This window comes from Choloepus didactylus, chromosome 4 (assembly GCF_015220235.1).
Source record: "Choloepus didactylus isolate mChoDid1 chromosome 4, mChoDid1.pri, whole genome shotgun sequence".
In the NCBI taxonomy this organism is placed as follows: Eukaryota; Metazoa; Chordata; class Mammalia; order Pilosa; family Megalonychidae; genus Choloepus; species Choloepus didactylus.
Genome location: NC_051310.1, coordinates 120,819,054 through 120,845,786, shown reverse-complemented (window position 1 = coordinate 120,845,786; position 26,733 = coordinate 120,819,054). Strand labels below are relative to the sequence as shown.

The 26,733-nt window shown below is 37.1% G+C and overlaps 1 protein-coding gene across 2 annotated transcripts in view; it reads left to right on the top strand.

Annotated features, from left to right (window-relative positions):
* Window positions 1-9,765: 9,765 nt before the first annotated feature.
* The window catches only part of MINDY2 (MINDY lysine 48 deubiquitinase 2), a 157,390-nt gene continuing 140,422 nt past the window's right edge, over window positions 9,766-26,733 (top strand). For both annotated transcript variants that reach the window (XM_037833842.1, XM_037833844.1), the window contains exon 1: window positions 9,766-10,611. In XM_037833842.1, the coding sequence (XP_037689770.1) occupies window positions 9,766-10,611 (846 nt within the window). The remainder of the gene's footprint in view (window positions 10,612-26,733) is intronic.

Sequence of the window (26,733 nt, the reverse complement as noted above, 5' to 3'; positions counted from 1 at the left end):
CAAGATATCAGTCTTTTGTCAGATACATGGTTTCCAAAAATTTTTTCCCATTGAGTTGGCTGCCTCTTTACCTTCTTGAGAAATTGCTTTGAGGTGCAGAAACTTCTAAGCTTGAGGAGTTCCCATTTATCTATTTTTTCTTTTGTTGCTTGAGCTTTGGGTGTAAAGTCTAGGAAGTGGCCGCCTAATACAAGGTCTTGAAGATGTTTTCCTACATTATCTTCTAGGAGTTATATGGTACTTTATTTTATATTGAGATCTTTCATCCATTTTGAGTTAATTTTTGTGTAGGGTGTGAGGTAGGGGTCCTCTTTCATTCTTTTGGATACGGATATCCAACTCTCCCAGCCCCATTTGTTGAATAGACCATTATGACTCAGTTCAGTGACTTTGGGGGCCTTATCAAAGATCAGTCGGCCATAGATCTGAGGGGCTATGTCTGAATTCTCAATTCGATTCCATTGATCTATATGTCTATCTTTGTGCCAGTACCATGCTGTTTTGGCAACTGTGGCTTTATAATAAGCTTCAAAGTCAGGGAGTGTAAGTCCTCCCACTTCATTTTTCTTTTTTAGAGTGTCTTTAGCAATTCGAGGCATCTTCCCTTTCCAAATAAATTTGCTAACTAGCTTTTCCAAGTCTGCAAAGTAGGTTGTTGGAATTTTGATTGGGATTGCATTGAATCTGTAGATGAGTTTGGGTAGAATTGACATCTTAATGACATTTAGCCTTCCTATCCATGAACATGGAATATTTTTCCATCTTTTAAGGTCCCCTTCTATTTCTTTTAGTAGAGTTATGTAGTTTTCTTTGTATAGGTCTTTTACATCTTTGGTTAAGTTTATTCCTAGGTACTTGACTTTTTAATTGCTATTGAAAATGGTATCTTTTTCTTGAGTGTCTCTTCAGTTTGTTCATTTCTAGCACATAGAAACATTACTGTCTTATGTGCATTAATCTTGTATCCCGCTACTTTGTTAAATTTGTTTATTAGCTCTAGTAGCTGTATCGTCGATTTCTCAGGGTTTTCCAGATATGAGATCATATCATCTGCAAACAATGACAGTTTTACTTCTTCTTTTCCAATTTGGATGCCTTTTATTTCTTTGTCTTGCCGGATTGCCCTGGCTAGCACTTCCAGCACAATGTTGAATAACAGTGGTGACAGCGGGCATCCTTGTCTTGTTCGTGATCTTTGAGGGAAGGCTTTCAGTCTCTCACCATTGAGTACTATGCTGGCTGTGGGTTTTTCATATATGCTCTTTATCATGTTGAGGAAGTTTCCTTCAATTCCTACCTTTTGAAGTGTTTTTATCAAAAACGGATGTTGGATTTTGTCAAATGCTTTTTCAGCATCTATTGAGATGATCATTTGATTTTTCCCTTTTGAATTTTTAATGTGTTGTAATACATTGATTGGTTTTCTTATGTTGAACCATCCTTGCATGCCTGGAATGAACCCCACTTGGTCATGGTGTATGATTTTTTTAATGTGTCTTTGGATTCGATTTACAAGTATTTTGTTGAGGATTTTTGCATCTATATTCATTAGGGAGATTGGCCGGTAGTTTTCCTTTTTCGTAGCATCTTTGCCTGGTTTGGATATCAGATTGATGTTAGCTTCATACAATGAGTTAGGTAGTGTTCCATTTTCTTCAATGTTTTGAAAGAGTTTGAGTAAGATTGGTGTCAGTTCTTTCTGGAAAGTTTGGTAGAATTCCCCTGTGAAGCCATCTGGCCCTGGGCATTAATTTGTGGGAAGATTTTTGATGACTGATTGGATCTCTTTGCTTGTGATGGGTTGATTGAGGTCTTCTATTTCTTCTCTGGTCAGTCTAGGTTGTTCATATGTTTCCAGGAAATTGTCCATTTCCTCTACATTATCCAGTTTGTTGCCATACAGTTGTTCATAGTATCCTCTTATAATTTTTTTAATTTCTTCAGGATCTGCAGTTATGTCACCTTTTTCATTCATTATTTTGTTTATATGGGTCTTCTCTCTTTTTTATTTTGTCAGTCTAGGTAGGGGCTTGTCAATCTTGTTGATCTTCTCAAAGAACCAACTTTTGGTGATATTTATCCTCTCTATTGTTTTTTTGTTCTCTATGTCATTTATTTCTGCTTTAATCCTTGTGATGTCTTTTCTTTTACTTGGTTTAGGATTGGTTTGCTGTTCATTTTCTAGCTTCTTCAGTTGCTCCATTAGTTCTTTGATTTTGGCTCTTTCTTCCTTTTTAATATATGCGTTTAGTGCTATAAATTTCGCCCTGAGCACTGCTTTTGCTGCATCCCATAGGTTTTGGTATGTTGTGTTCTCATTTTCATTTGTCTCTATATATTTAGCAATTTCTCTTGCTATTTCTTCTTTAACCCACTGGTTGTTTAGGAGTGTGTTGTTTAACCTCCAGGTATTTGGGAATTTTCTAAGTCTCTGATGGTTATTGACTTCTAATTGCATTCCATTGTGGTCAGAGAATGTGCTTTGAATAATTTCAATCTTTTAAATTTGCTGAGGCTTGTTTTATGTCCCAGCATATGATCTATTCTGGAGAAAGTTCCGTGAGCACTAGAAAAGTATGTGTATCCTGGTGATTTGGGATGTAATGTTCTGTATATGTCTGTTAAATCTAATTCATTTATCAGATTGTTTAGGTTTTCAATTTCCTTATTGGTCCTCTGTCTGGTTGATCTATCTATAGGAGAGAGTGATGTGTTGAAGTCTCCCACAATTATTGTGGAAACATCAATTGCTTCCTTTAGTTTTGCCAGTGTTTCTCTCATGTATTTTGTGGCCCCTTGATTGGGTGCATAGACATTTATGATTGTTATTTCTTCTTGTTGAATTGTCCCTTTTATTAGTATGTAGTGGCCTTCTTTGTCTCTCAAAACATCCCTGCATTTAAAGTCTATTTTATCTGTGATTAATATTGCTACACCTGCTTTCTTTTGTCTGTAGCTTGCATGAAATTTTTTTCCATCCTTTCACTTTCAATTTCTTTGTGTCCCTGTGTCTAAGATGAGTCTCTTGTATGCAACATATTGATGGTTCATTTTTTTTGATCCATTCTGCGAATCTATATCTTTTAATTGGGGAGTTTAATCCATTTACATTCAAAATTATAACCGTGAAGGCATTTCTTGAATCAGCCATCTTATCCTTTGGTTTATGTTTGTCATATATATTTTTCCCCTCTCTCTATTAATATCCTTTATTGTACCCATACCGAATCTCTTTAGTACTGAACCTTTCTCAAAGTCTCTCTGTCCTTTCTTTGTTTCTCTGTCTGTAGGGCCCTCTTTAGTATCTCCAGTAGGGCAGGTCTCTTGTTAGCAAATTCTCTCAGCATTTGTTTGTCTGTGAAAAATTTAAGCTCTCCCTCAAATTTGAAGGAGAACTTTGCTGGATAAAGTATTCTTGGTTGGAAATTTTTCTCACTCAGAATTTTAAATATATCATGCCACTGCCTTCTTGCCTCCATGGTGGCTGCTGAGTAGTCACTACTTAGCCTTATGCTGTTTCCTTTGTATGTGGTGAATTGCTTTTCTCTTGCTGCTTTCAGAACTTGCTCCTTTCCTATGTTTTCTAATTCTTTTACAAAGAATGTTTCATTTTTGTATTAAGAAAAATTTATTTATTTACATTAAATATTTTAAATTCTAAAACAGGAACTTATTTAAAACAGGAATTTGTTTAAAATAGGACTTGTTGATAGTGAGGAAAATAAAACAAAATTACTTGATTGTTTTAAGCCTGGGTGACTGAGAGATTGATATTAACATGGGAAAGACAGGAACAGAAAAACATTTTGAGATCAGAATGATAAATATGGTCTCAGACATGCTTTGAAGGTGGAACACCTTCAAGGAAATAGCAAGTATACATGTGAAATAAGTATATTCACCCTTTATATAGGCATGGAGGGGAGGAATGGAACCCTGGCCTGGGATTCTATAGGAGTGACAGTTAAGGGAAGAGCCACATATGGAAAGAGAATTTGTGGAAATATGTACAGAGAGGTGATTTTACGGGTATATGTGTGTGCGAGTGTGTACAAGGTAGTTAAATTATATATGTTACATATATATATATATATATTCCCACCAAGGGAGAATGTTCAGACAAAAATGAATGAAAGACTAAATTTGGGACATTGTGGAATTCTGGAAGAGCAGTCCAAAATATCATTGGCTATATAAGGTGAATATAGAAGCTATTCACTATGTTTTTTGTTTTGTTTTGATTTAAGCATGCTTGTAGAAATAGAGCAATAGGCCCTCAGAAATGCATTTGCCATTAAGGAGAGTGACTTCCCCTAATGCTGGAGTAGCAGTTCTTAAACTTTATAATGCATCGGAATCACCCAGAGGACTTGTTAAAACAAATATTGGTGGGCTTTACCCCCAGAGTCCCTGATACTGAGGTCTGGAGTAGGGCTATGAAATTTTTATTTCTAATGAATTCCAAGTGATGCTGCTAATCCAAAAACCACACTTTCAGAGCAAATACGCTAGAGTTGAGAGATGTCTGGCAAACTGACGGGGTGGCAGGGCATTACTTTTGAGGACAAAAGGAAAGAAGGAAGCACCTTAATATACTTCATCCTGTAACAAAACTTTAAGCATTGGCATAAAAACAGAGGAGTAGGGATTCTGAGTTGAAGTGATGGCAATGCATTTCTTGAATATATTCCTGGATTAATCTCTTCAGACAGAGGAGTGAGAGCTGTTTGCTCAAGGGAGGTGATTACAGGCTTATCAGGCACTAAAGGGTTAACTCTTCAGGTGGAGGTTGGACAGCAGATTCCTCAGAACAGATTGGATGTCTAATGGCTTGTTCCTCAAGGTGGACCATTACTGGTTTATCTGGCAAAGACTCAGCAGAATCTAGGGTTTCAATGTCTCCACCCTCATCATTATTAACCCATATGTCCTCATTCCAATTTTCAGTATCCCATTACTTTTAAATAAATGTCCTCACTTTAACAGCAGATACCCTGCAAGATTGGGAATTTAGTTTACATTGTAGTTCAGCTACTCATACCAGGAGACTCTGGGTCTGTTTTTCAAATCCGCAGCTACAGGAAACAAAATTTTCTTTCAGGGTACATAGAAACTTTCATGTCCTTCACAAGGCACTTAAGTAGCAAATGTGAAGCCTTCAGTTCATCTTTCTTTTGCAACTGTATCCAGCTTATTTAGGAACAACCAGTCAACATCATTATACCTTTTAGTTCCACAAAACTCTATTGTCAAAAACACTCTCACCCATAGCCTTGCCTCTTATAAGCATTTGAGTAGCCATATCCAGTGGTGATAATTTGCATATCTCTATTGCCAACACAGGCCATGGACTATTAATGTCATCTTGTTTATCGGAAATAGAGTCATTAGTGCCTTTGAATCTAATCATATTAGAGAACCCATTCCCAAAACCCCAGGACCAATTAAAAAACCTCATTCTTAAGATTCTGTTTCTCAAGAACCACTCCTGGTACCAAAGTTCTATTAGGATTCTCTAGGGAAACAGAACCGACAGGAGATACCTGTAAATACTGAGATTTTATAAAATTGTCTAACGTAACTGTGGAGATGCACACGTCCAAATTCTGTAGGGCAGGCAATAAGTTGGGAACTCCAATGAAGGTTTTCGATGAATTCCCCAACAGAAGCTAGCTGGCTGAAGTAGAGAAGAAAATTCTCTCTTCTGACTGCTAAAATCATCACTTCTCCTTTTAAAGCCTTCAACTGATTGGATGAGACATCTCTCATTGCTGATGGCAATCTCCTCAGCTGATTATAGGTATCATCGACCATAGATGCAATCAACCTACCGATGATTTAAGTTCATGAAATATCCTCACAGTAACAATCAGGCCAGTGCTTGCTTAACCAAACAACTGGACACCATCACCTGGGCCAAACTGATACATGAACCTAACCATCACACCAAACAAATTATGAAATATAAAGGTAGAATAAAGTTCTATCTTTTTTTCAGACATAAAAGGTATACAAAAACTTCTTTCCATGCACTATTTCTTAGGAAGCTAATTAAGAATATAATTTAGCAAATCAAAGAAAGAGGAAGCCATGAGATCCAAGAAAAAAAGGAACCAACACAGAAGAGATGAGGAAGCAATTCCTAAGAAAATATTGAAGCAAAATCCCAGGATGTACAGTAGGCCTGTAAAGAAACAACTCCAGATCAAAGCAAGAGAAGGGTGGGTTCCTGGTAGGATGTATCTTAGATTAAAATGGACCTGACGGATTACTTGCTATGGTCAACCATACTGGTAAGACTACGTGTGTTACTGGTAGGCGAAGAATTAAACAAATAAATAAAATGAGGTGGCAATTACTAATTCTAGGAAAAACAAAAAGTTTAACAAGAAAGCAAATGTAATCACAGTAAAATAGCTGACTTAGAAGTCAGATGATATTAATAATATTACATAACCCTGTTGCTTTAAACTTAGAGTATTTTAATCAATCAAAAATTGTGAGGTAACTGGGAAATTGGGGCAAGGCCATGTATGGTGGGAAGGAGAATGGTATAAGAGAAGAGAGCTAAATTTTAACTTTCACAGGAATAAATCAATAAACATCCATAATTTTTAAGTGAAGATACTGGAGTATAATTATGTCACTCAGAAATATGGGATAAAGCACTGAAGTATTGTCTTTTGGCATTTCTCCCTTAATGCCATGCCTGATCTCCCTTAGAAAAATAACTGCATACATTTTCATGGCTGTTCATCTTGACTTATGTAATTGCTGGCAACATATGAAAAGAAAAATTTATTCCATTTTTTCTGTTATAAATGAATTTAAATCACACACGTGAGCCTTTGAAACATATGCCAATTAAACTACAAAGCACGCTCAGATTTACCCAAGTAGGGTTTTTGAGAAATGGTGAGGACCATTATTTGAGATGTTTCCTGAATTGGGGCTCAATTATGTTTCATTCAGTTTACTTGCTTTACTTATGTAACACATCATTACTGATCTCATTTTACATTCATGGCACCATGCTAAACTCTGAGTTTCCTGAAATCTGTAATAATTTCATTTGCAATTAATGGCTTCATATACTCTAAAGTGCTTAATCCAACAACATACATAATGTGTTCACTTTTGCAATTCTTTTTCAGGCAAAAATTCTAATTTGAACAACAGGATTTATTATTTATGGATTGACATGGAGACTGAGAGCACACAAAACACCTAGATTCAACATTCTGAAGAAGCTTTCCATTACTCTTTTAATTTTCCTGTTCACAAAATGTTGTATAAACATCATTATATTGTGTCAATATAAAAAGGAGGAAGGGGCTCCATCTTCTGCATTCTTGGGAGAATATACTTCCCAAGCAAGTATTAAAAATATAGGAGGTTTAGAGTCATGTATGTCAACAGAAGGAAAGTTGGAGGTTTAAACATGGGAATGTATAACAGTGAATCTTGTAGTGGTCAATGTCTGTGATTAACTGTACAAATAAAAAAAGTTCTTTCATAAGCTAGAGCAGATGTAGGACACTGTTTAGAAAAGGTCATAATAGAGGGGTGTTCTGGTTTACTAACACTGTTGTCATGCAGAATATCAGAAATAGATTGGTTTTTATAAAGGGGTTTTTTTGGTTCCAATTTACAGTCTGAAGGCCATGAAAATGTCCAAATTAAGGCATTAGCATGCGTATACCTTTACTGAAGGAAGGCCAATGGTTCTGGAAAACCTCTGTTAGCTGGGAAGGCATGTGGCTGGCATCTACTGATCCCGGGTTGTGTTCCAGCTCCTCTCTCAGCTCCTGTGCGTTCTTTAAAATGTTGCTCTTGGGGCATTTTGTCCTCTCTTAGCTTCTCCAGAGCAAACACTGGGCCAGCATCACAAAGTGTCAGCAAATGTCTGTTTTCAGCAGCCATCTCTAAAATGTCTCTCTGAGCTGCTCTGAGGTCCTTCTGTTTGTGAGCTCTTTTATAGGACTCCAGTGATTAAATCAAGACCCACCCTGAATGGGCAGGATCCATATTTCCATGGAAATAATCCAATCAAACTTTTCACTCATAGTTGATTGAGTCACATCTCCATGGAAACAATCAAAGGATTCCAACCTAATTGATACTGATACATCTGCCCCCACAAGATTGCATTAAAGACCATGGCATTTTGAGGGACACAATACATCCAAACCAGCACAAGGGGTATATAGGAAAAATGTACCTATTGCAAACTATGACTATAGTTGATAGTAATATTTTAATACTTTCACCAATAGTAACAAATATACCACACCAATACTATGGGTCAAAAATATGGAGGGATAAGGAATATGGGAGGATTAGAGTTTTTTTTTTTTATTTTTATTCTTTTCTGGAGTAATGAAAATGTTCTAAATTTATCATGGGGCTGTATGCACAACTATGTGATGATACGGTGAACCAGTGAGTGTATATTGCAGATGGTTTCTATGCTGTGCTAACATGTCTCAATAAAACTGCATTACAAAATATAAGAGGAAGTAAAAATAGTACTAGATGGTAAGCCTCATGAAGATATAAGCACTCTCTTATTCACCAAGGCTTTCCCAGTGCCAAATACAGTATACGTTAATGTACTTGGTACATAAATGTGTTCAAGTATTCACATATATGTATGTCTAACTAACAAGGAAGACCTGTCTTGTTAGTTTTTAAAGCTCCAGAGCCTAGAAAATGTTGAAAGAAAAAAAAAAAAACTTGAAAAATAAAAAGCATTTTTCTGGAACAGGTGAATACGACCCACATCCTCTTTTTTGGTCACAAACAAAGCTTCCAGCCTCCTCTTTAAAAACTGTAAGGCTTTAAGCGGAGTCAATTCTAATTAGAAAAAAGCCACTTTTTCGGGAACAAGCACTTCACGCTCAATGCAAAGTGAGGTCAAGTTAACAAAACCGCAAAAGACTTGGCTAATTCAAGCGCAAGCTAATTTATTATTATTGGCCCAAATTACCCACTTGCTTTTGCTGCGCAAGCCAATATCCACAACCGCACTGACGCCTCGTGCAGGGCGAAAGGTTCACCAGTAGCTGGCGGGAAGCACAGTGCTTCTCAGTCAAAGCTAAAGGAGACTGGTATTTGGGCAGTGCAGTAATCCAAAGACTTCAAAATCTCCATCTTGTAAGAAATACCCTCAATTTTCCATTTTACAAGCTGGGGAAACAAATCTTTTGAGCCCTTCAGGGATGTTCTCTTTTCCAAATGCTACAACCACAACCACCCGTCACCCTTAGAAAGGACCACACACGACCCAACCCCGCGAAAGCACAGCCAAGACGCCGGCTACCCGCCGGCTGCCGCGCCTTGAAAGAAGCCGCGCACGGTCGAGCTGCACTTCAGTTAGACTTCCGGCCACTGAGTGAGAGGATGTTTTCCTACTGGAGCTGAGGCCGCGGGGGCACGCCCTTCTGGTCACGTCTGCTATGCCCCGCCTTCCGCGCGCGAGCTCGGGAGGGCTCGAGGGAGAGGCGGGGCGGTGTGGAACGTCGCGGCGCGGTTCGCCCTCGCCCGGCGGCGCGCAGTCACACGGAGGCATGCCCAGAGCTAGCGGAGGGGAGTGGGAGGGGCCGCGGGTGCGCGCGCGCACGCTCCCGGTACCCTTTCTAGTGACGTGCCTAGCCGAGGCCGCGCAAGGGCGCTGTTCTGCCAGTGCGTCTGTCATGGCGTCCGAGGCGCTGGCTGAAAAGAACCCGCCGTGGTTTCGATAGAACGAAGGGCTGGCGGCCCGGTATGGAGAGCTGCCCCGAGAGCCTGCAGCCGCTAGAACACGGGGCGGTGGCCGGGCCAGCGCCGGGGACGGGTTCTCCGCTGGAAGCTCGACCAGAAGCCGGGCTCGCCGCTGGGGATGGTCCTGGGGTATGGGCGGCGGAGAGCAGCGCCGGGAATGGGCAGGGGGCGGCGGCCGCCGGGAGGAGCCTCCCGGACTCGGCTTCTCCCGTGGGTTCTCTTCAGGTTCCCGGACCCCACGACTCCTTCCCGAGCTCGGAGTTGCAGGAGGGCGATTTGGAGAGTTCTGCGGTCGCGAAGACGCCTCTGAGAGGGCAGAGCAAGGTGACTGCCTCCACGGAGACAGCCGATGCCGGAGCGGGCCGTGGGTTGGGTCCGGCTGGGGACGCGGGAGCCCCTCCGGATCCCGCCGGCCCCTGCCCCTCAGCGTTAGCGGCCGCCGGCTCCGAGGAGCCCAGCAGCGCCGGAGGTCTCAGCAGCAGTTGCAGCGACCCCAGCCCTCCTGGGGAATCTCCTAGCCTGGACTCCCTAGAGTCGTTCTCTAACCTGCATTCTTTCCCCAGTAGCTCCGAGTTCAATAGTGAGGAGGGAGTGGAGAACAGGGTCCCCGAGGAAGAGGAGGGCGAGGTAGTGTTGCCTGGGGCTGTCCCTCTGTGCAAGGAGGAGAAGGAGGACGAGGAGGAGGCCGCCCAGGTGCTGGCGGCTTCCAAGGAACGCTTTCCGGGACAGTCTGTCTATCACATCAAGTGGATCCAGTGGAAAGAAGAGAACACACCCATCATCACCCAGAATGAGAATGGACCCTGCCCTTTGCTGGCCATCCTCAATGTTTTGCTTCTAGCATGGAAGGTACGTTCTGTAGCTTTCTACTTCCTACAGCTTTTAGGGAGGGGGAAAAACGGGATAAGGGGGGCTGACTCATGTTAGCTGATGGTGTCCTCCTTTCTTTCCTCATTCATCAATCCCCTTTTCCTCGTGCATGAAATTCATCTGGGACTCTCTTGTTGAAAGAGTATTCCTAGATATATATCAGAAAGAATTGCCCCTTCAGGCCTCTCTTGTAGTATTTTAGATAAGAGTTCAACATTGGGTTGATTGATAACACTTAGAATGAAGGAGGACTTAGAGCATCCGTGATTTTTTTAAACTGTATTTTTCTATTTTATTCCTTCTTACTGACTTAATCTATCATATATGCTGAACAGTGGGGAAAGTAATCTTCAAGAATTAGCCATCAATCCATGATATGGCAAGTTTTGATGGTTATGTTAGCTCCATTTAGCAACTAATGCTTCTACCTTTGGGTGTGGATGCTTAAAGGAATGGTGATGGGAGAGATGTGGCCCTTTAGACAAATTCCATTTAAGGAAAAGCATTGGTCTGAAATTCCAGTTACAGTAACTTCTTGGTTTTCAAAGATTATGTTTTCATTTTATGCAAGATTTTTTATTTGCCTCATTTCTATGGTGCTACTTAAATCATCTGACATTATTACCAGTAACCATGATTCAGAATGTATCAAGGGAGCTAAAATTGTAAAAACTAAAGAATGGCCCTTCTTAAGTATGTTGAGGGCTCAGAATGAGTAAATGAAGTATCTAATTTAAGCTTGCAGTTTTAGGTGCTGAGAATATGCACCTTGCAACACATGTTATCTTCAAATTGATAATTTTATTTATAGATAAAATGTTCCCTAGAAAATATAACCTAAATTATTCCGACTGGTTAGGAAGAAAGTCAAGTAAAGGGAATAGTGTTTATTAATGACTTAATCTTACTATTACTAGCAAGGGCTGATACAAAAAAATAAGATTTGAACCTTATGCACTTGATACATAATGGCAATCAGATATGTTTTGAAGCACTGTCAAGCTCTTTGGAGTTGAAGCATGCCCTTATCTGAAACTATTAAAGAACAACACAAGACAATGTACTATATAAATACTAGATTATGTGAAACAGATTGAAAATGTATTAAATATCCAAAAAGGGGAAATTTTTCTTTAGTCTAGCATAGTCCCAGAGAGCTTCATGGAATTTGTGTTTCTTGAACTACGCTTTTGAGGAGGAGTAGAATTTAGAATAGCAGGGAAATGGAATTATTTGGGAGAGGGAAGAGTATAAACAAAAGGAATGAAAATAGAATGGATATTGCGAGTGTGTGCATTTATTGGTTGACAGGAGTAGAAAGTTCATATTGGAGGATAATAGAAAATAAGATTGAAAGGTGACATAGTGTCACCTTTGGAGGCCCTTGAGTACCAGACTGAGGAGTTAGACTTGTTCCTATGGGCCAGTGTCCAGTCTTTTTGTAGGGAGGAATCACAGTTTCCTTTATTTCTTTCTTCTTAGTGTCTATATAGTACTGCAGAAGTTCAGAGGAAGGAACAAGTACTGTGGTCTGGCATATTTGGGGATAGATGAGCATTGAGCTGACTCTTTGAAAGACATAGATTCAAATGAATGATCAAATATTTGGGTTCCCACTATGTTGTGAGGTCCTCTAGTATAAAAATGAGTAAGATTCAGAAAACGGGTAAAACGTAGCTCACTGTGTAATTGGGTTGGGGCTGACATGTAAACAATAATTACAATGCCATGTGAGATGCTCTAGAGGGCATAAAATGTGCCATGCAGTTACAGTGAAAAGGGTAATTAGAGATGGGATGTGTCAAGGGAAGGTTTCTTAGAAGAGGTAAACAGTGAACTAGGTCTGAAGAATGAGTGAGAGAAGGCCTTCCAGGAAGAGGGAATGAGCAGAGGGAATAATGCTGAATAATGCTGAAACAGAAAAGGGTTTGTTCTATTTGTGGACTCCAACCTTGGTTGGAGTAAAACAGAGCAGAGGAAGGAAGTGGCAATAGAAGGAAATAAAATTGATAGGTTGACTCAGAATGTGAATGAGCAGGTATGTTAATGAGTTTGGAGATTATTTTGTAATTCTGTGGTTCTCAGCCTTCATTGTGCCTCCAGGCTATTTTATGAATACAAAACTCATCCGTAAACATTAGTGATTGAGAGGGAGACAGATTAAGAGAAGCAAGGACTGGTAGAGCAGTGATTTCAAAGTGAACCACAGTTTAAGAGGTCAAAACTATCTTCATAATAATACGAAGATGTTATTTGCCTTTTTCACTCTCATCCTCTCACAAGTGTCAGTGGAGTCTTCTGGGCTATGTTATTTATGATAATATCCTTCCTCTGACAGCTAATGAAATGTGTATCTGTATATTTTTGTGTTTTAAATATTTCTCAATTTTAATTTCTAATACAGTATATATTGATAGATATAACTCACATAGACAAAAGCTCTTTGGGGTCCTTGAGAATTTTAAGAATGTAATAGAATTCCTGAGACCAAAAAGTTTGAGAACTGCTGTGGTAGAAAAAAAGAATAGTGTGAAAATAGTCGTCAGATTTTAGAGGACCTAGGGGTGCTTAGACTTTATATATAGCTAATAATAGGGCACCATTTTAAGTTGCTAGATAGAAGAATGATATGATGAAAGTGGTATTTAGTTTATTATACTAGAGATAAGATTGTAGTGAATGTAGCAGGAAAAATTGATAAGGATAGCCCCTTTGGATGGGAATTGTTTTCCCCCTCTCTGATAAATTGATCATATACGAAGGAGGTAACACTGCTTTTTCACATATGGGTAATAGAGATTGTTTGAGTCATTCAAAAGAGAGGGAAGTAGTGAAGGAAATCTTGTTTTGGATGAGAGTATTGATGCCTAAGTTTGGTTTGGCATGTGTTGAGTTACAAATGTTTAATAGTAGGACATAAATATACAAATGTTCATTCTGTACCTAGAAGCTTGAGTTGGGTTTCAGGAAAAAGGTCAAAATTATAGAAATAAGTTAAATTGGGGAATTATTGCATGGATGTAAGAATGGTAGCTATGAGAATAAATGAATTCTCAGTTGTAAATGGTGATCAATCATTCTCAAGTTTTTTCCATTCCAATACATGGGAGAAACTACACAAGCCAGCATAAACATCCTCCTCATTCTCTATTTTCCCACTCCTTCTCCCATCCAATTCTCCAACTGAGAATAATGAGGACTAATACAGGACTAAGGATTAAACATGGGACAAATGTTAAGACTTAAGGATGAGAGGAGGAAAAAGAAAACAGCATAGGGTACTATTTGCAATGTAGAATGAAAACTAGAAATAGAGAAATGTCATGATAGTAGTCAGGGAGAGAGAATGTAATCAAAAAGACATTAGTTACTATTGTCAAATGCAACAGCATCAAGGAACTAGAGGAATAAGAAAGATAATTCCCAAAAGGACAGGTATATGGACAAGGTTGCTGAAAAGTCGGGATAATTTGGAAATCTTCAGAGTATAAATGGTGAAGTTCATGTCAGAGGAAAGGAAAAGAATCTCATTTTCTGAGGTAATGGAAGGAACAGGACAAGGAAGATACAGATAAAGATGTTAAGATAGAGAGGGAGATAGAAGTTGAAGTCTCATATTCTGTATTTTAGCAGAATAACTATTGAATTCATCAGTAATAATTATTAAACTCATCACTAATTAATGAAATAAAGAAGTTGTTAAATATCAAGGGATGGATTTTATGAGTGCTGGTTTGGATATATTATGTTACCCCAAATGCCATGTTCTTTGATGCAATCTTGTGGGGCAGATGTGTTAGTGTTGATTAGATTCTAATTCTTTGATTGAGTGTTTCCATGGAGATGTGACTCAGTCAACTGTGAGTGAAATGTTTGATTGGATAATTTCCATGGAGGTGTTACCCCTCCCATTCAGGGTGGGTGTTAATTGGATCACTGGAGTCCTATAAAGGAATTCACAGACAGAAGGACCTCAGAGCAACTGAGAGTGACATTTTGAAGAGGAGCTGCAGCTAAGAGAGGACAAAACGCCCCAAGAGCAACATTTTGGAGAACACCATTTTGAAACGCAACCTGGGAGCAAGCGAATGCCAGCCACGTGCCTTCCCAGCTAACAGAGGTTTTCCGGATGCCACTGGCCATTCTTCTATGAAGGTACTCTATGATTGACACCTTAGCTTGGTCACTTTTATGGCCTTAAGACTATAACTTTGTAACCCAATAAACCCCCCTTATAAAAGCCAATGCATTTCTGGTATTTTGCATTCTGGCAGCATTAGCAAACTGGAACAATGAGAAAAATAAATTGCATTTTAAAGATGTTCTAATTTCAGTGCAGATCATGCCTAGGAATTTCAGGAACAAGTGGAAACACTGACAGTTTGTAGCCATAGTAAAGTTGGGGTGTTCTTTTAAAATTTTTAATTTATTTATTTTGCTTTGTTTTTGGTCTTTTCTAAATAGGAAAATAGGAATAGGAGCAGGAGAAATAGATGGTGGGGTTATCAGGGCATGGGCTTTGCAAGGATTGACTCACTGGAGGGTCAGTGGGATTAAAGAGTTGAAAGTGAAACAGTTGGTCATGTCTTTTAGGGAAGGGATGAAGTCAAGAGAAAATATATAGACTGAACAAATTGGAAGACTTTGAATGATTTGAAGTAAGTGCATTAGTTCTGGTTGAAAGATGTCACTTAAAATTGTTATCAAATAACATAAGTATTAGGTTAGAAATGGAGTTTTAATTAATTAATTAGTTGACAGTGCTGATTTAGGACTGATGGAGAATAGAACATTCATAATCTGTTAAATAATTGAGCTGTGATAATCAAGAAAGAAAGAAATCTATTCATCAAATTTAACTTAAACTCAAGTTTATAATTCTGTTTAGCTGACATCAGGTACATTTACCCAGATTTATGTCTTGGAATACATTTTCATTTTGCTTCTTTACTTTAGACTATATTTGAAGTTATTTGGTGTAATATTTTTTATCATTCTTTTTTTGATCTTTGATTTTATTTATAAAAAATTATGCCATCTGTAGGTATATTTGAGAGATATGACCTATTTACAAAAATCAACAAGTCAAAATATAAAATATAAAATTTAGTTTCTGATGATACTGGCCATATGTTGATAAATGTGGAAGCTGAGTGATGGATACTTGGCAGTTCATTATGACATTATTTCTCTCCATATACTTTTGTATATGGTTTAATTTTTGCATTCTGAAAAGTTTCTGCCTTAATATTTTGACATTTAAGAAGGCATTACTTTAATGATAGAGGGAGTCCCTATTTTGTCCTAGTTTTGTTTATTTATAGAAAGAATATTATAGGTATTAAGGCCAACAAACAAAAATTTATATATAATCTATATTGTACTCTGTGATAGAGGACATATAGCACTGTAATATCTAACCATTATATAGGTATTGGCATTTCAGTTGAAGAATGAATGCAATGTTCTGATTCAAGATGAGGAAGCACGTCTCCCTTTCTTCCCTATCCCTTTTGGGTGGGGAATTCTTTCTACATTCTCTTCTCTTTGCATAGCGGGAGCTGAGAACATCATCTGCTCCAAGTTGATGAAGAGGAAGTATGGCAGGGTCCTGAAGCAAGATTTTTTACATTAAGATGGTTTTTCCAGGTGTCAAATGTAGACACTGTAAAATAAGAATTGATACATTCAATTTTGTAAAAAATTTAAAAAGCTTCAGGTTAAAAAAATAAAAAGACAAAAAGATTGCCCCCCCTTAAAAAAAAAAACCCATAAACTAAATCAAAGCACATACTTTTTTTTTTCCTAATTTATTTGAACTTTATAAAATTCAGGAAATGACAATGCTGATGTATGGAGTTGGAAATCAGAGCAGAGGCTGCTTAGGGTGGGGTAATGTTGGTGGGAAGGAGACAAGATTACCTTCTGGGTTAAGGGACATGATTCATATCTTTTTTTATATATAACTTTTAAATTTTTAAAAAAATTTTTATTAGAGAACTTGTGAGTTTACAGAACAATCATGCAAAAGATAAACAATTCTCATGCACCCCACTGCCACCAACACTTGCATTTGTGTGGAAAAGTTGTTACAATTGATGATCACACTTTTTTTTGTAATTCTACTAGTTTTTTTGTTAACAGTAGTGTTCTGGTTTGCTAATGCTGCCATTTTGCAAAACACCAGAAATGGATTGGCTTTTATAAAGGGGGTTTATTGGGTTACAAAGTTACAGTCTTAAGGCCATAAAATGTCCAAGGTAAGGCATCAACAATAGGGTACCTTCACTAGAGAAAGGCCATTGGCATCTGGAAAACCTCTGTTAGTTGAGAAGGCACGTGGGTGGCTCCCAGGTTGTTTCAAAATGGCGTTCTCTAAAGTGTCAGATTTAGCCTTCAATAGCTGTCTCTTTAAACTGCAGCTCTGAGGTCCTTCTATTTGTGAGCTTTTATAAGACTCCAGTGAGCTCTTCAAGGCCACATTCAATCAGAGGTCACACCCTAACCAAAGGTGTCACAGTTGTGTGGGTCACATCTTCCTGGAAACAACGCAATCCCAGTATCCCATGAGACTGATCAGAAGATCATGGGTTTTTCTTGGGGGACATAATGTATCCAAACTGGCACAAGTAGTTACATTTGTTACAATTGATGAAAGATTATTAAAGTAGTACTATTGGTCTTGTCCATAGTTTACAAAAGGTATTTTCCCCGACATTCCCAGCCTTTTATTATTATTTTTTCATGCATGTCTTTATTACTCATCTACCCATACACTGGATAAAGGGAGTGTCAGTCACAAGGCTTTTACAGTCACATGGTCACATGATAAAAGCTATATAGTCATAAATCATTATCAAAGATCAAGTCTACTGGATTACAGTTCAACAGTTTCAGATATTTCCTTCTAGCTATTCTGATAGACTAGAAACTAAAAAGAGATATCTATATAATGAGTCAATAATCATCATTTGTCAAATCCCAATTTCTCAATTACACCTCTTCCCTCTCATTTGATCATTTTCTCAGTCTTCAGGGAAATTGGAGCACACACTTTTTTTTTTTTTTTTTTTTTTTACAGACTTTGTTTTTTTTAACATAACAATAATACAACTATCACACCTAAAATAACAGTAATTCCTTAATCTCATCTAATAGTCACCTGTGTTCATCTTTTCCTTATTGTCCCATAAATGTCTTTTTGCAATTTGTTTGTTACAATTAGGATCCAAACAGGCTCATGTATTGCATTTGGTTGGTATGTCTCTTAAACACCTTTTTACTCCATAACATTTCCTCTTCTTCCTTTTTAAATTTTTTTGAAGAAACCAGAAAATTTGTCCTTTAGAATTCCCCACATTCTGGATGTTGTAGGAAGCAACCTTATGATGGCACTGTGAACTTCCTATCGCATCACGTAGTGTCTGGTTTTCTTACTTTGGGATTGATCAGTGGGTTCAGGTGTTGCCAACCTGATTCTAACTTTAGAAAGTTCCCCATCAGCCTTCACTTGTCTGCCCATCGGCATTTCAACCCCAATCAAGAATTTTCCTCAAAAACAATGGTGAAGAGAAACCCTCCCAAGAAACAGAACTTGGAGTAGAATGTTTAATTGTCCGCATAGACTGGACTTAGAGATGGCCTGCAATTTGACTTATGGATAGTGGCTAACAGGTTTGAAAGAGTGGGACTGGAAGAGGGGTGATGGGAAAGAGGTATGTGGATGGGCCTGTCAGAATATGTATAGACTGAAGATATGTGTCCCTGTGAACTCCCTCCAAAGGGCATTTACCGCAGAGAAGGCATGCAATAATCAAGTGGACAAAATGACACATTCTGTGGATGTCAGTCTGCCTCTTTGCCCAGCCACGCTGGTGCTTGTTTGATGAATCCAGGTGGCAGGTATGGACTTTTTTTTTTTTTTAATCATCATTTTATTGAGATATATTCACATACCACGCAGTCATACAAAACAAATTGTACTATCGATTGTTTACAGTACCATTACATAGTTGTACATTCATCACCTAAATCAATCCCTGACACCTTCATTAGCACACACACAAAAATAACAAGAATAATAATTAGAGTGAAAAAGAGCAATTGAAGTAAAAAAGAACAGTGGGTACCTTGTCTGTTTGTTTCCTTCCCCTACTTTTCTACACATCCATCCATAAACTAGACAAAGTGGAGTTTGGTCCTTATGGCATTCCCAATCCCACTGTCACCCCTCATAAGCTACATTTTTATACAACTGTCTTCGAGATTCATGGGTTCTGGGTTGTAGTTTAATAGTTTCAGGTATCCACCACCAGCTACCCCAATTCTTTAGAACCTAAAAAAGGTTGTCTAAAGTGTGCGTAAGAGTGCCCACCAGAGTGATCTCTCGGCTCGTTTTGGAATCTCTCTTCCACTGAAGCTTATTTCATTTCCTTTCATATCCCCCTTTTGGTCAAGAAGATGTTCTCCATCCCACGATGCCAGGTCTACATTCCTCCCCGGGAGTCATATTCCACGTTGCCAGGGAGATTCACTCCCCTGGGTGTCTGATCCCACGTAGGGGGGAGGACAGTGATTTCACCTTTCAAGTTGGCTTAGCCAGAGAGAGAGGGCCACATCTGAGCAACAAAGAGGCATTCAGGAGGAGACTCTTAGGCACAAATACAGGGAGGCCTAGCCTCTCCTTTGCAGCAACCGTCTTCCCAAGGGTAAAACTTATGGTAGAGGGCTCAACCCATCAAACCACCATTCCCCTATGTCTGTGGTCATGTTAGCAACCATGGAGGTGGGGTAGGGAGCACACACTTTTAATCCTAGGGAAATCTTCGCCAGAGTCCATGTCTAAGGTCTAATTTCTTAATTTACAAAGAGTCCTTATAAATTAGAATGAGAAAGATGAAAAAGCTAATAGAAAAGTGAGCAAAAGGTCATTAACAGAAAATTTAAAGTTCAGATGGAAAATAAACAAATGAACATTTCCTGTCTCATTAACAACTGCAGAGTGAGGCACATGAGGGTGGGCCTCTTGCCAACAATGAGTTTTTGCTCTAGTCCCCTCCATCTTTTATCATTTTCTTGTACCCTTTTCATAGACACCTCACCTTGCTTCTGCCTAGGTTTTGCTTTTTTCCCTGACTCATGGAAACATTGCAATCACAGATGCTGTCATAGTCTCCTTTTCCTAAAGTAAGCACAAAACTCTTTTGAGGTTTTTCAAGTACGTTTATTGCTTATAAAAATGGAAAAACAGATGGTCAGCCAAAGGCTCCATCCTAGCCTCTGCCCACTCTGTTTTTTTTTTTTTACTTAGTGAATGCAATTTATTTATTTCCTTTATTAGAGAAGTTTTGGGTTTACGGAACAATCATGCATAAAATACAGGATTCCCATATACCATTCCACCACCAACACCTTGCATCATTGGTGTGGAACATTTGTTTAAATTGATGATAGCACATTTTTATAATTGTGCTATTAATTAAAGTCCATGTTTCAACTTAGGGTTTCCTGTTTGCATAGCATCTGTAAGAAGAGGTTAAAAACTTTACATAATGGTGGGATTTTGTTTACACAAAAGATTTAAGTAACATATCTGAGGCTTTCATTTCCTGTCCCTCCCAAGAATTAGAATTGGTGTAGTATCTCTGGATTTGTGAGATAAAGTAAGTAGAAAGGAAATGGATGTGGAGGGCTGATGATGATATGAATAGTACCAATAGTACCAGCAATAGTAGGGCTTTGGATAATAATAGGAAGTACTCTATTATTTTTATATCCAGATACTGTGCTGAGTATTTTCCATGCATTATACATATTATCTCTTTTAATTTTCCTAACCACATCATGAAATCCTTATGTAAATATTGTTTCTCTCTTACTTATGTAGAAAATAGAGGCACATACTGTTGAAATAACTTGCCCAAGGTAAGATTATCACCGACTCCACAACCTGAGCTCTTATTTGGAATATTTGGTTGGGCAGCTGAAGTCCAAGATACCAGTAAGCCAGGGAGACAATAGGCTGGGAGTAAAGCAGGGTGGGAAAGCCAGTGATAAAGTCAGAGAAGCAGAAATAGACTTCACAGTTTCCTTAGAGCAAATCCTCTGTTTATGGTTCTAGCTGTTCTTTATACAGACTCCTTCCATTTTCAGCCTCCCTATACTTTATCCTATGTCTTCTGAAGTATCTGACCCTTCCAATTCCAGAGCCTGTCTTGGGTTCTGTGGTAAATGAACTTGTCTTTTCATCATAGTTTATTGAATAAACTATATTATAGTTGTTTGGTAATTTTCAATAATTAGTAACTTCTCTTTTGCCAGAACCTTGTTTCAGGCCACCATCATCTTTCACCTCAACTACCTCGGTAGCATTCTAAATGGTCTCTTGTCTCTTGTCTCTTCCCTATTCCCATCTGTCTTTCAAGCAATTAACATAAAAGTTTCATTGTCAGTTTTTCTACATGGAGATTTTTCAGCATGGTAAACTTTATGAGATTTCTTAAATATAAATCTAATGAATTTTGAATTGAAGATGACTTCTTTTTTTTTAAAATGCAATTTTATTGAGATATATGCACACACCTTATAATCCATACAAAGTATGCAATCAGTGGCTCGCAGTGTCATCACATAGTTGGGGATTCATTACCACAATCAATTTTAGAACATTTTCAATATTCTAAAAAAATAAAGAAAACCCAAAACATCTGATGCTCCTTAGCCCCCTATATATATATTTTTAACAGTTTTATTCACACACCATACAATCCATCTTAAGTGTACAATCAGTGGCTCTTGGTATAATCACATAGTTATGCATTCACCACTACAGTTAATATGAGAACATTCTCATTGAAGATGGCTTCTTTTATGGTAAATATCACTTTAACAATGTTCTTCGTCACTAAAACTCTTTGAATTGCATGTAAAATAGGGCATTCTTACATTTTTAATATGTGTGCTTATATCTGCAGTTTCTGATGGTTTTAAATAGGATTTGGTTATTACTTTGAGGATGAGTTGCTAAATTATGATGAAAAACTGATGGTGAAAATATTTCAGATTGGCCTTTCTAAGTTGGAGGTTGTCTCTTATAAAATTTTCCTGAGTTGAAATGCTGATGGCAAGAGAAAAATCAGTTAGATTTACTAAGAAGTTGGAATTCTAGTATTTTTAAGTACAATAATTATTCTTAATAATAATGAATAATACATATTTGAAATTAAAATATAAAATGATGTATAATAGCTATAAAATCTTAAAACATAAACTATTTGCTACAGCCAGTCATGTAGAACTTATTTTGAAAATAGAGAAAGAAAAGTTACTTTTCCCTGTTTATTCATGTTAATATTTATAATATTTTCAAAAGAATAATTTATACAGTTTCAACTAAAAAATCATAAATGCTATATGATTTACTGCGTATTCAAAATTAGTGAAATTTGCACTAAAAAATTACAGTCAGTCCATTTCCCTATATGTAATGAAAAAATAACCTATAGCACAGGAATCAAATAATTCATGTACAAGTTAAAAATTGTTGTCTCCTGAGTTCCAAATCAACTTTCTGTGTAAGTGTCAAACTAAATGTCACAATTCCAAAGCAGACATCATTTTCTTCTACAAACTTATCTTCCCTTACCACATTTCCTATTTTTATTGATTGTATGTATAACTGAGAAATTAGGATTTAAGGACTGATTATGATTACTGAATCATTATATAGATGTTCCTTTTTGCTTTCTGGTATATTAAAGTAGACAGAGGGAAATACCTGAAACCTGAACTGTAATCCAGCTGCCTTGATCTCTGATAATGATTGCATAGCCTTTATCTTGTGCCCTTGTGATTGTAAAAATCTTGTGACTAACCTTCACTTGTACCCATTTATCCAGTTTTTTGTCTTTAAAGTCTTATGATCACTAAAGAGAGCCCTTAATGTTTATTAATGAAGGGTCTTGGGTCAGCCCAAAACTAATCCACCCGAAGTCCAAAGTTATCTTGATGACTGAAGCTGGATCAAACCAAAATGGGCCTGCCTGAGATGGGCAGTAGCTTAGACGTTAACCTGCAATTCACCTGTACCTCATTATAATACTAAAAATCATGCCCATCATCTATATTAAGGCTGCCATTTTCTTACATACATTCTGTTACTAAGCATATAATCGATCTGTGCATGTTCAATAATTAAATCACTTCTAATCATATAGTCTGGGGCCATTGTGCTCATTATCCTAAAACCTGCCCATCTTTTGATGCTATATAACAGAATTACTGTAGCTCAGGGAGACAGATTTTGGACCAATAGGCCATCTGTTCTCCTGTTTCACACCTAGTAGTAAAACTCTTTCTCTCTTTGAAACCCCCATGTCTCAGAAATTAGTCATTTGAGCACGCTGGGCAAAAGAATCCACGACCTTGGCCTGGTAATATGGATCCTAAATTTTAGAGTCTTTTGAGCCTTAGAGTCAACTTTGGTTATTCTTCTCCCATCAACTTCCATTTTTTATTGGTCAAAATTTCCATCAATTCTTCATTTAAAATATATTTTAGATGATATTCCTTGTAATATTTCACTGAATGAAAGTGTTGTTTTGAAATAAGTCTGTAAATACTTGTATAATGGAAAGGTTGACTGGCTTTGGAGTCAAATCTAAATTCAAATCACAGCTGTGCTGCTTTGGACAAATTAACTTTTTAAAGCTTTGGTTTATTATTTGAATGAAGGCAGTAATGCCTGCTTCATAGGGTTATTGTGGATTCTAACATGCAGACTGAATGGCAATTAGTAGATGTTCAATATGTTTACATTTTCTTCCTGATTTCCTTTTCTTAAATTCTGGCAAATAATGAATTTTATATCTCCTTAAGTATCCCCATCTTTTTAGAGGTGATGGATCTCAAACTGTATGTTTCTTGTGATTTATTAATTGGTATTCTAATTAAGCATGTAACAGGATTCTTTGGCCATTTTTCTACTTACCACCACGTTATTTAAACTGCTTCTTATTTCTTAATTATTGCTGGGTCTCCTGAACACACTCCCCCCGCTGCCTCCCGAATATCAAAATGATAGGTTTCAACTTTTTGATATATCACTTTTGGGAAGTTTAAATGTCTGTTTAAGATTTTTAACACTTTAAACAGAAGACTTTGTTGTTTTTATTTTTGACTTCCCTTGAGCTTGTTCTCAAAACACTTCACTCTTTAAATGATGAAAAATTACATAGTAGTTGTTTGAGGTTTTACCCCAGAGTGGAATATTTGGAGTTAGAGTAGCTATTTCCTTTTATTAATTTAAATATTCTTCCTGTGCTGCTTCTATTATTATTTTACTTAGCAAATCTAGTTAATACAAATTAAATCCTAGTTATAGGATAGGGCATAATTTATTTTCCTAGATAATAAAAGTTTCGTTTTATTAGAATTTTGTTAATTTGGAACTATGTGTTAATATGTACTGAGAGGCTTTGCTCCAATTTTATGCAGAATATTTAAACTACTTAAAAGAGTACCTTCCAAGTACTCTGTGTACATTAAAATACTAATTTACTTATAAACAATATTCTTGTTATAGATTATCGTTAAAAGAGGACCACCTAAGAAGCTATGTTATACTTGATTGGTCATTTTTTTTTCATTTTAAAATTTTAAATTTAGAAATTCAGACAGACTGTGACATCTTAGCCAGCTAATCTGTAACCTGTTTCTTCTTCAATAAAATCTAAAGAGACAAAGGGGTTAAAGATTTAGGACCATTAATGAAACCTGGGCATTTGTTTTTGAGGTGGTAGTAGTGGAGGAAAGGAAAAAGAGAAGCAAGATTTCAGGAAGATCTTCATGATGTGGTTAAAAAATTGAGAACTGCTGATTGCTCAACAGATCTGTTGATTGCTCTGAAGTATTGGTGGGAAGCAGACATTTCTTCATCATTATACTCCTTTGTCCATAGTTTTAATGAACATCCGGAGTATTTTATTGGCTAAGTTTCAGAAAATGAATATACCACTGAGTGTGCTTATGAGTAAGTCAGGTAAAATAATTGCATATTTTTTGTTCCATTTCTAAAATCAGCATGGTACATGTCATTTCCTATTTCCAATGTTTGAAGGAAGACATGTAGGCAGTTGATGTTGAAAATTTCAAAAACTAAACCCTGAAATCGTATTATTTGTAGAAACCTAAGATTGTAGAATGTATTTGCCAAATGCGAATAGTTTTTAGTGCCTTGGTTTCTTATTCTGACAGCTTTCTAGTGGTATGACTACATTATCTGAAGGAGAAGTTATTTCTGGTGAATAGGTTTCTGTAATGAATCTTTCTGGAACAAGAGAATGTACAGTTCTTTATTTAAAAAAATATTTTTAGTTGTAATGGAACTTTCTGGTTGGTCTGATAATTGTTCATTTTTAGAATGTAAACTTCACTGGTTTTAAATTTTTAATATCATAATCAGGTGTTCACGAGTGTTATTGAAACACCTTAAAAGAGTATTATATAAAACAGCTAAAATCATCTGAAGCAGGGGTTGTCAAATTTTTTCTGTAAAAAAACAAATATTTAATATTTCAGGCTTTATAAGCCTTGTGGTCTCTGTTACAAATATTCAACTCTACCATTGTAGTGCAAAAGCAGCTGATACATAAACAAATGTGAGTGACTGTGTCCCAGTAAAATTTTATTTAGAAAAACAGGTGGTAAATTATAGTTTACCAATGACTGTTATAGAACAGTACTGTTCAGTAGAACTTTTCGAGAATTATTATTTTTATATTCTTTACTGAATAAGTATTCCTTGTGTTTTCTTTGTCAATCAGAAGCCTTATGTGAATTTCAGTTAAAAATATGTTACAGAGAATAAAAATAATTTAGAATCAAGTAAAGATCCAAATTTGCACGACATCTCTTGGTTTTCAGCTGAGTGATAAACCCACAAAATGACTAAATCATAAACATCAATTGTCATGTATGTTCTCAGAGGGTCTCATACTGTTCTGTTTTAAAATGATTTTTTTTTTGAGAGATTTTTTTATTTTCAAATAAACTCAGTTTTATTGAAATATATTCACATGCCATGCAATCACCCATGTGTACAATCAGCTGTTCATAGTACCATCATGTATTTATGCATTCATCACCCCAATTTATTATTTTTTTAATTGAGATTGTTCACATACCATACAATAGTCCAAAGATCCAAAGATCAGTTACCCCCCGTACCATCATACAGCTATGCATCCATCACCATAATTAATTTTTTTTCCAGTTCTTAGAAAATTTTCATTACTCCAGAAAAGAAATAAAGACAAAGAAAGGAAACTCAAATCTTCCCATACCCCTAACCACCCTCCTCCATTGTTGACTCATAGTATTGATATAGTACATTTGTTACTGTTGATGAAAGAACCTTAAAATACTACTAACTGTAGTATATATTTTGCAATAGGTATATTTTTTTCCCTATATGCCCCTCTATTATTAACTTCTAGTTATATCTAGTATTCACCATTTGGTATATTGCCTTCATTACATTCAAGGAAGCATAATACATAATGTCATACATTTGTTCTGGTTCATGAAAGAGATTTCTAACATTTTTATAGTTAATCATGGACATTGCCCACCACAAGGGTCACTGTTTTATACATTCGCGTCTTTTAACCTCCAACTTTCCTTCTGGTGACATACATGACTCTGAGCTTCCCCTTTCCACCACATTCATGCACCATTCAGCACTGTTTGTTATTCTCACAATGTGCAACCGTTGTCTCTGTCCATTTCCAAACATTTAAGTTCACCCTAGTTGAACATTCTGCTCATAATAAGCAACTGCTCCCCATTCTTTAGCCTCATTCTGTATCCTGGTAACTTATATTTCATGTCTGTGAGTTTACATATTATAATTAGCTCATATCAGTGAGACCATGGAATATTTATCCTTATGTGTCTGACTTATTTCACTCAATATATTGCCCTCAGGTTTTCTTCATCAACCCATTTTTTTAAGACAGTTTTGTTCACACACCATACATTCCATCCTAAGTAAACAATCGATGATTCCCTGTATAGTCACCTATTTATGTACTCACCACCATC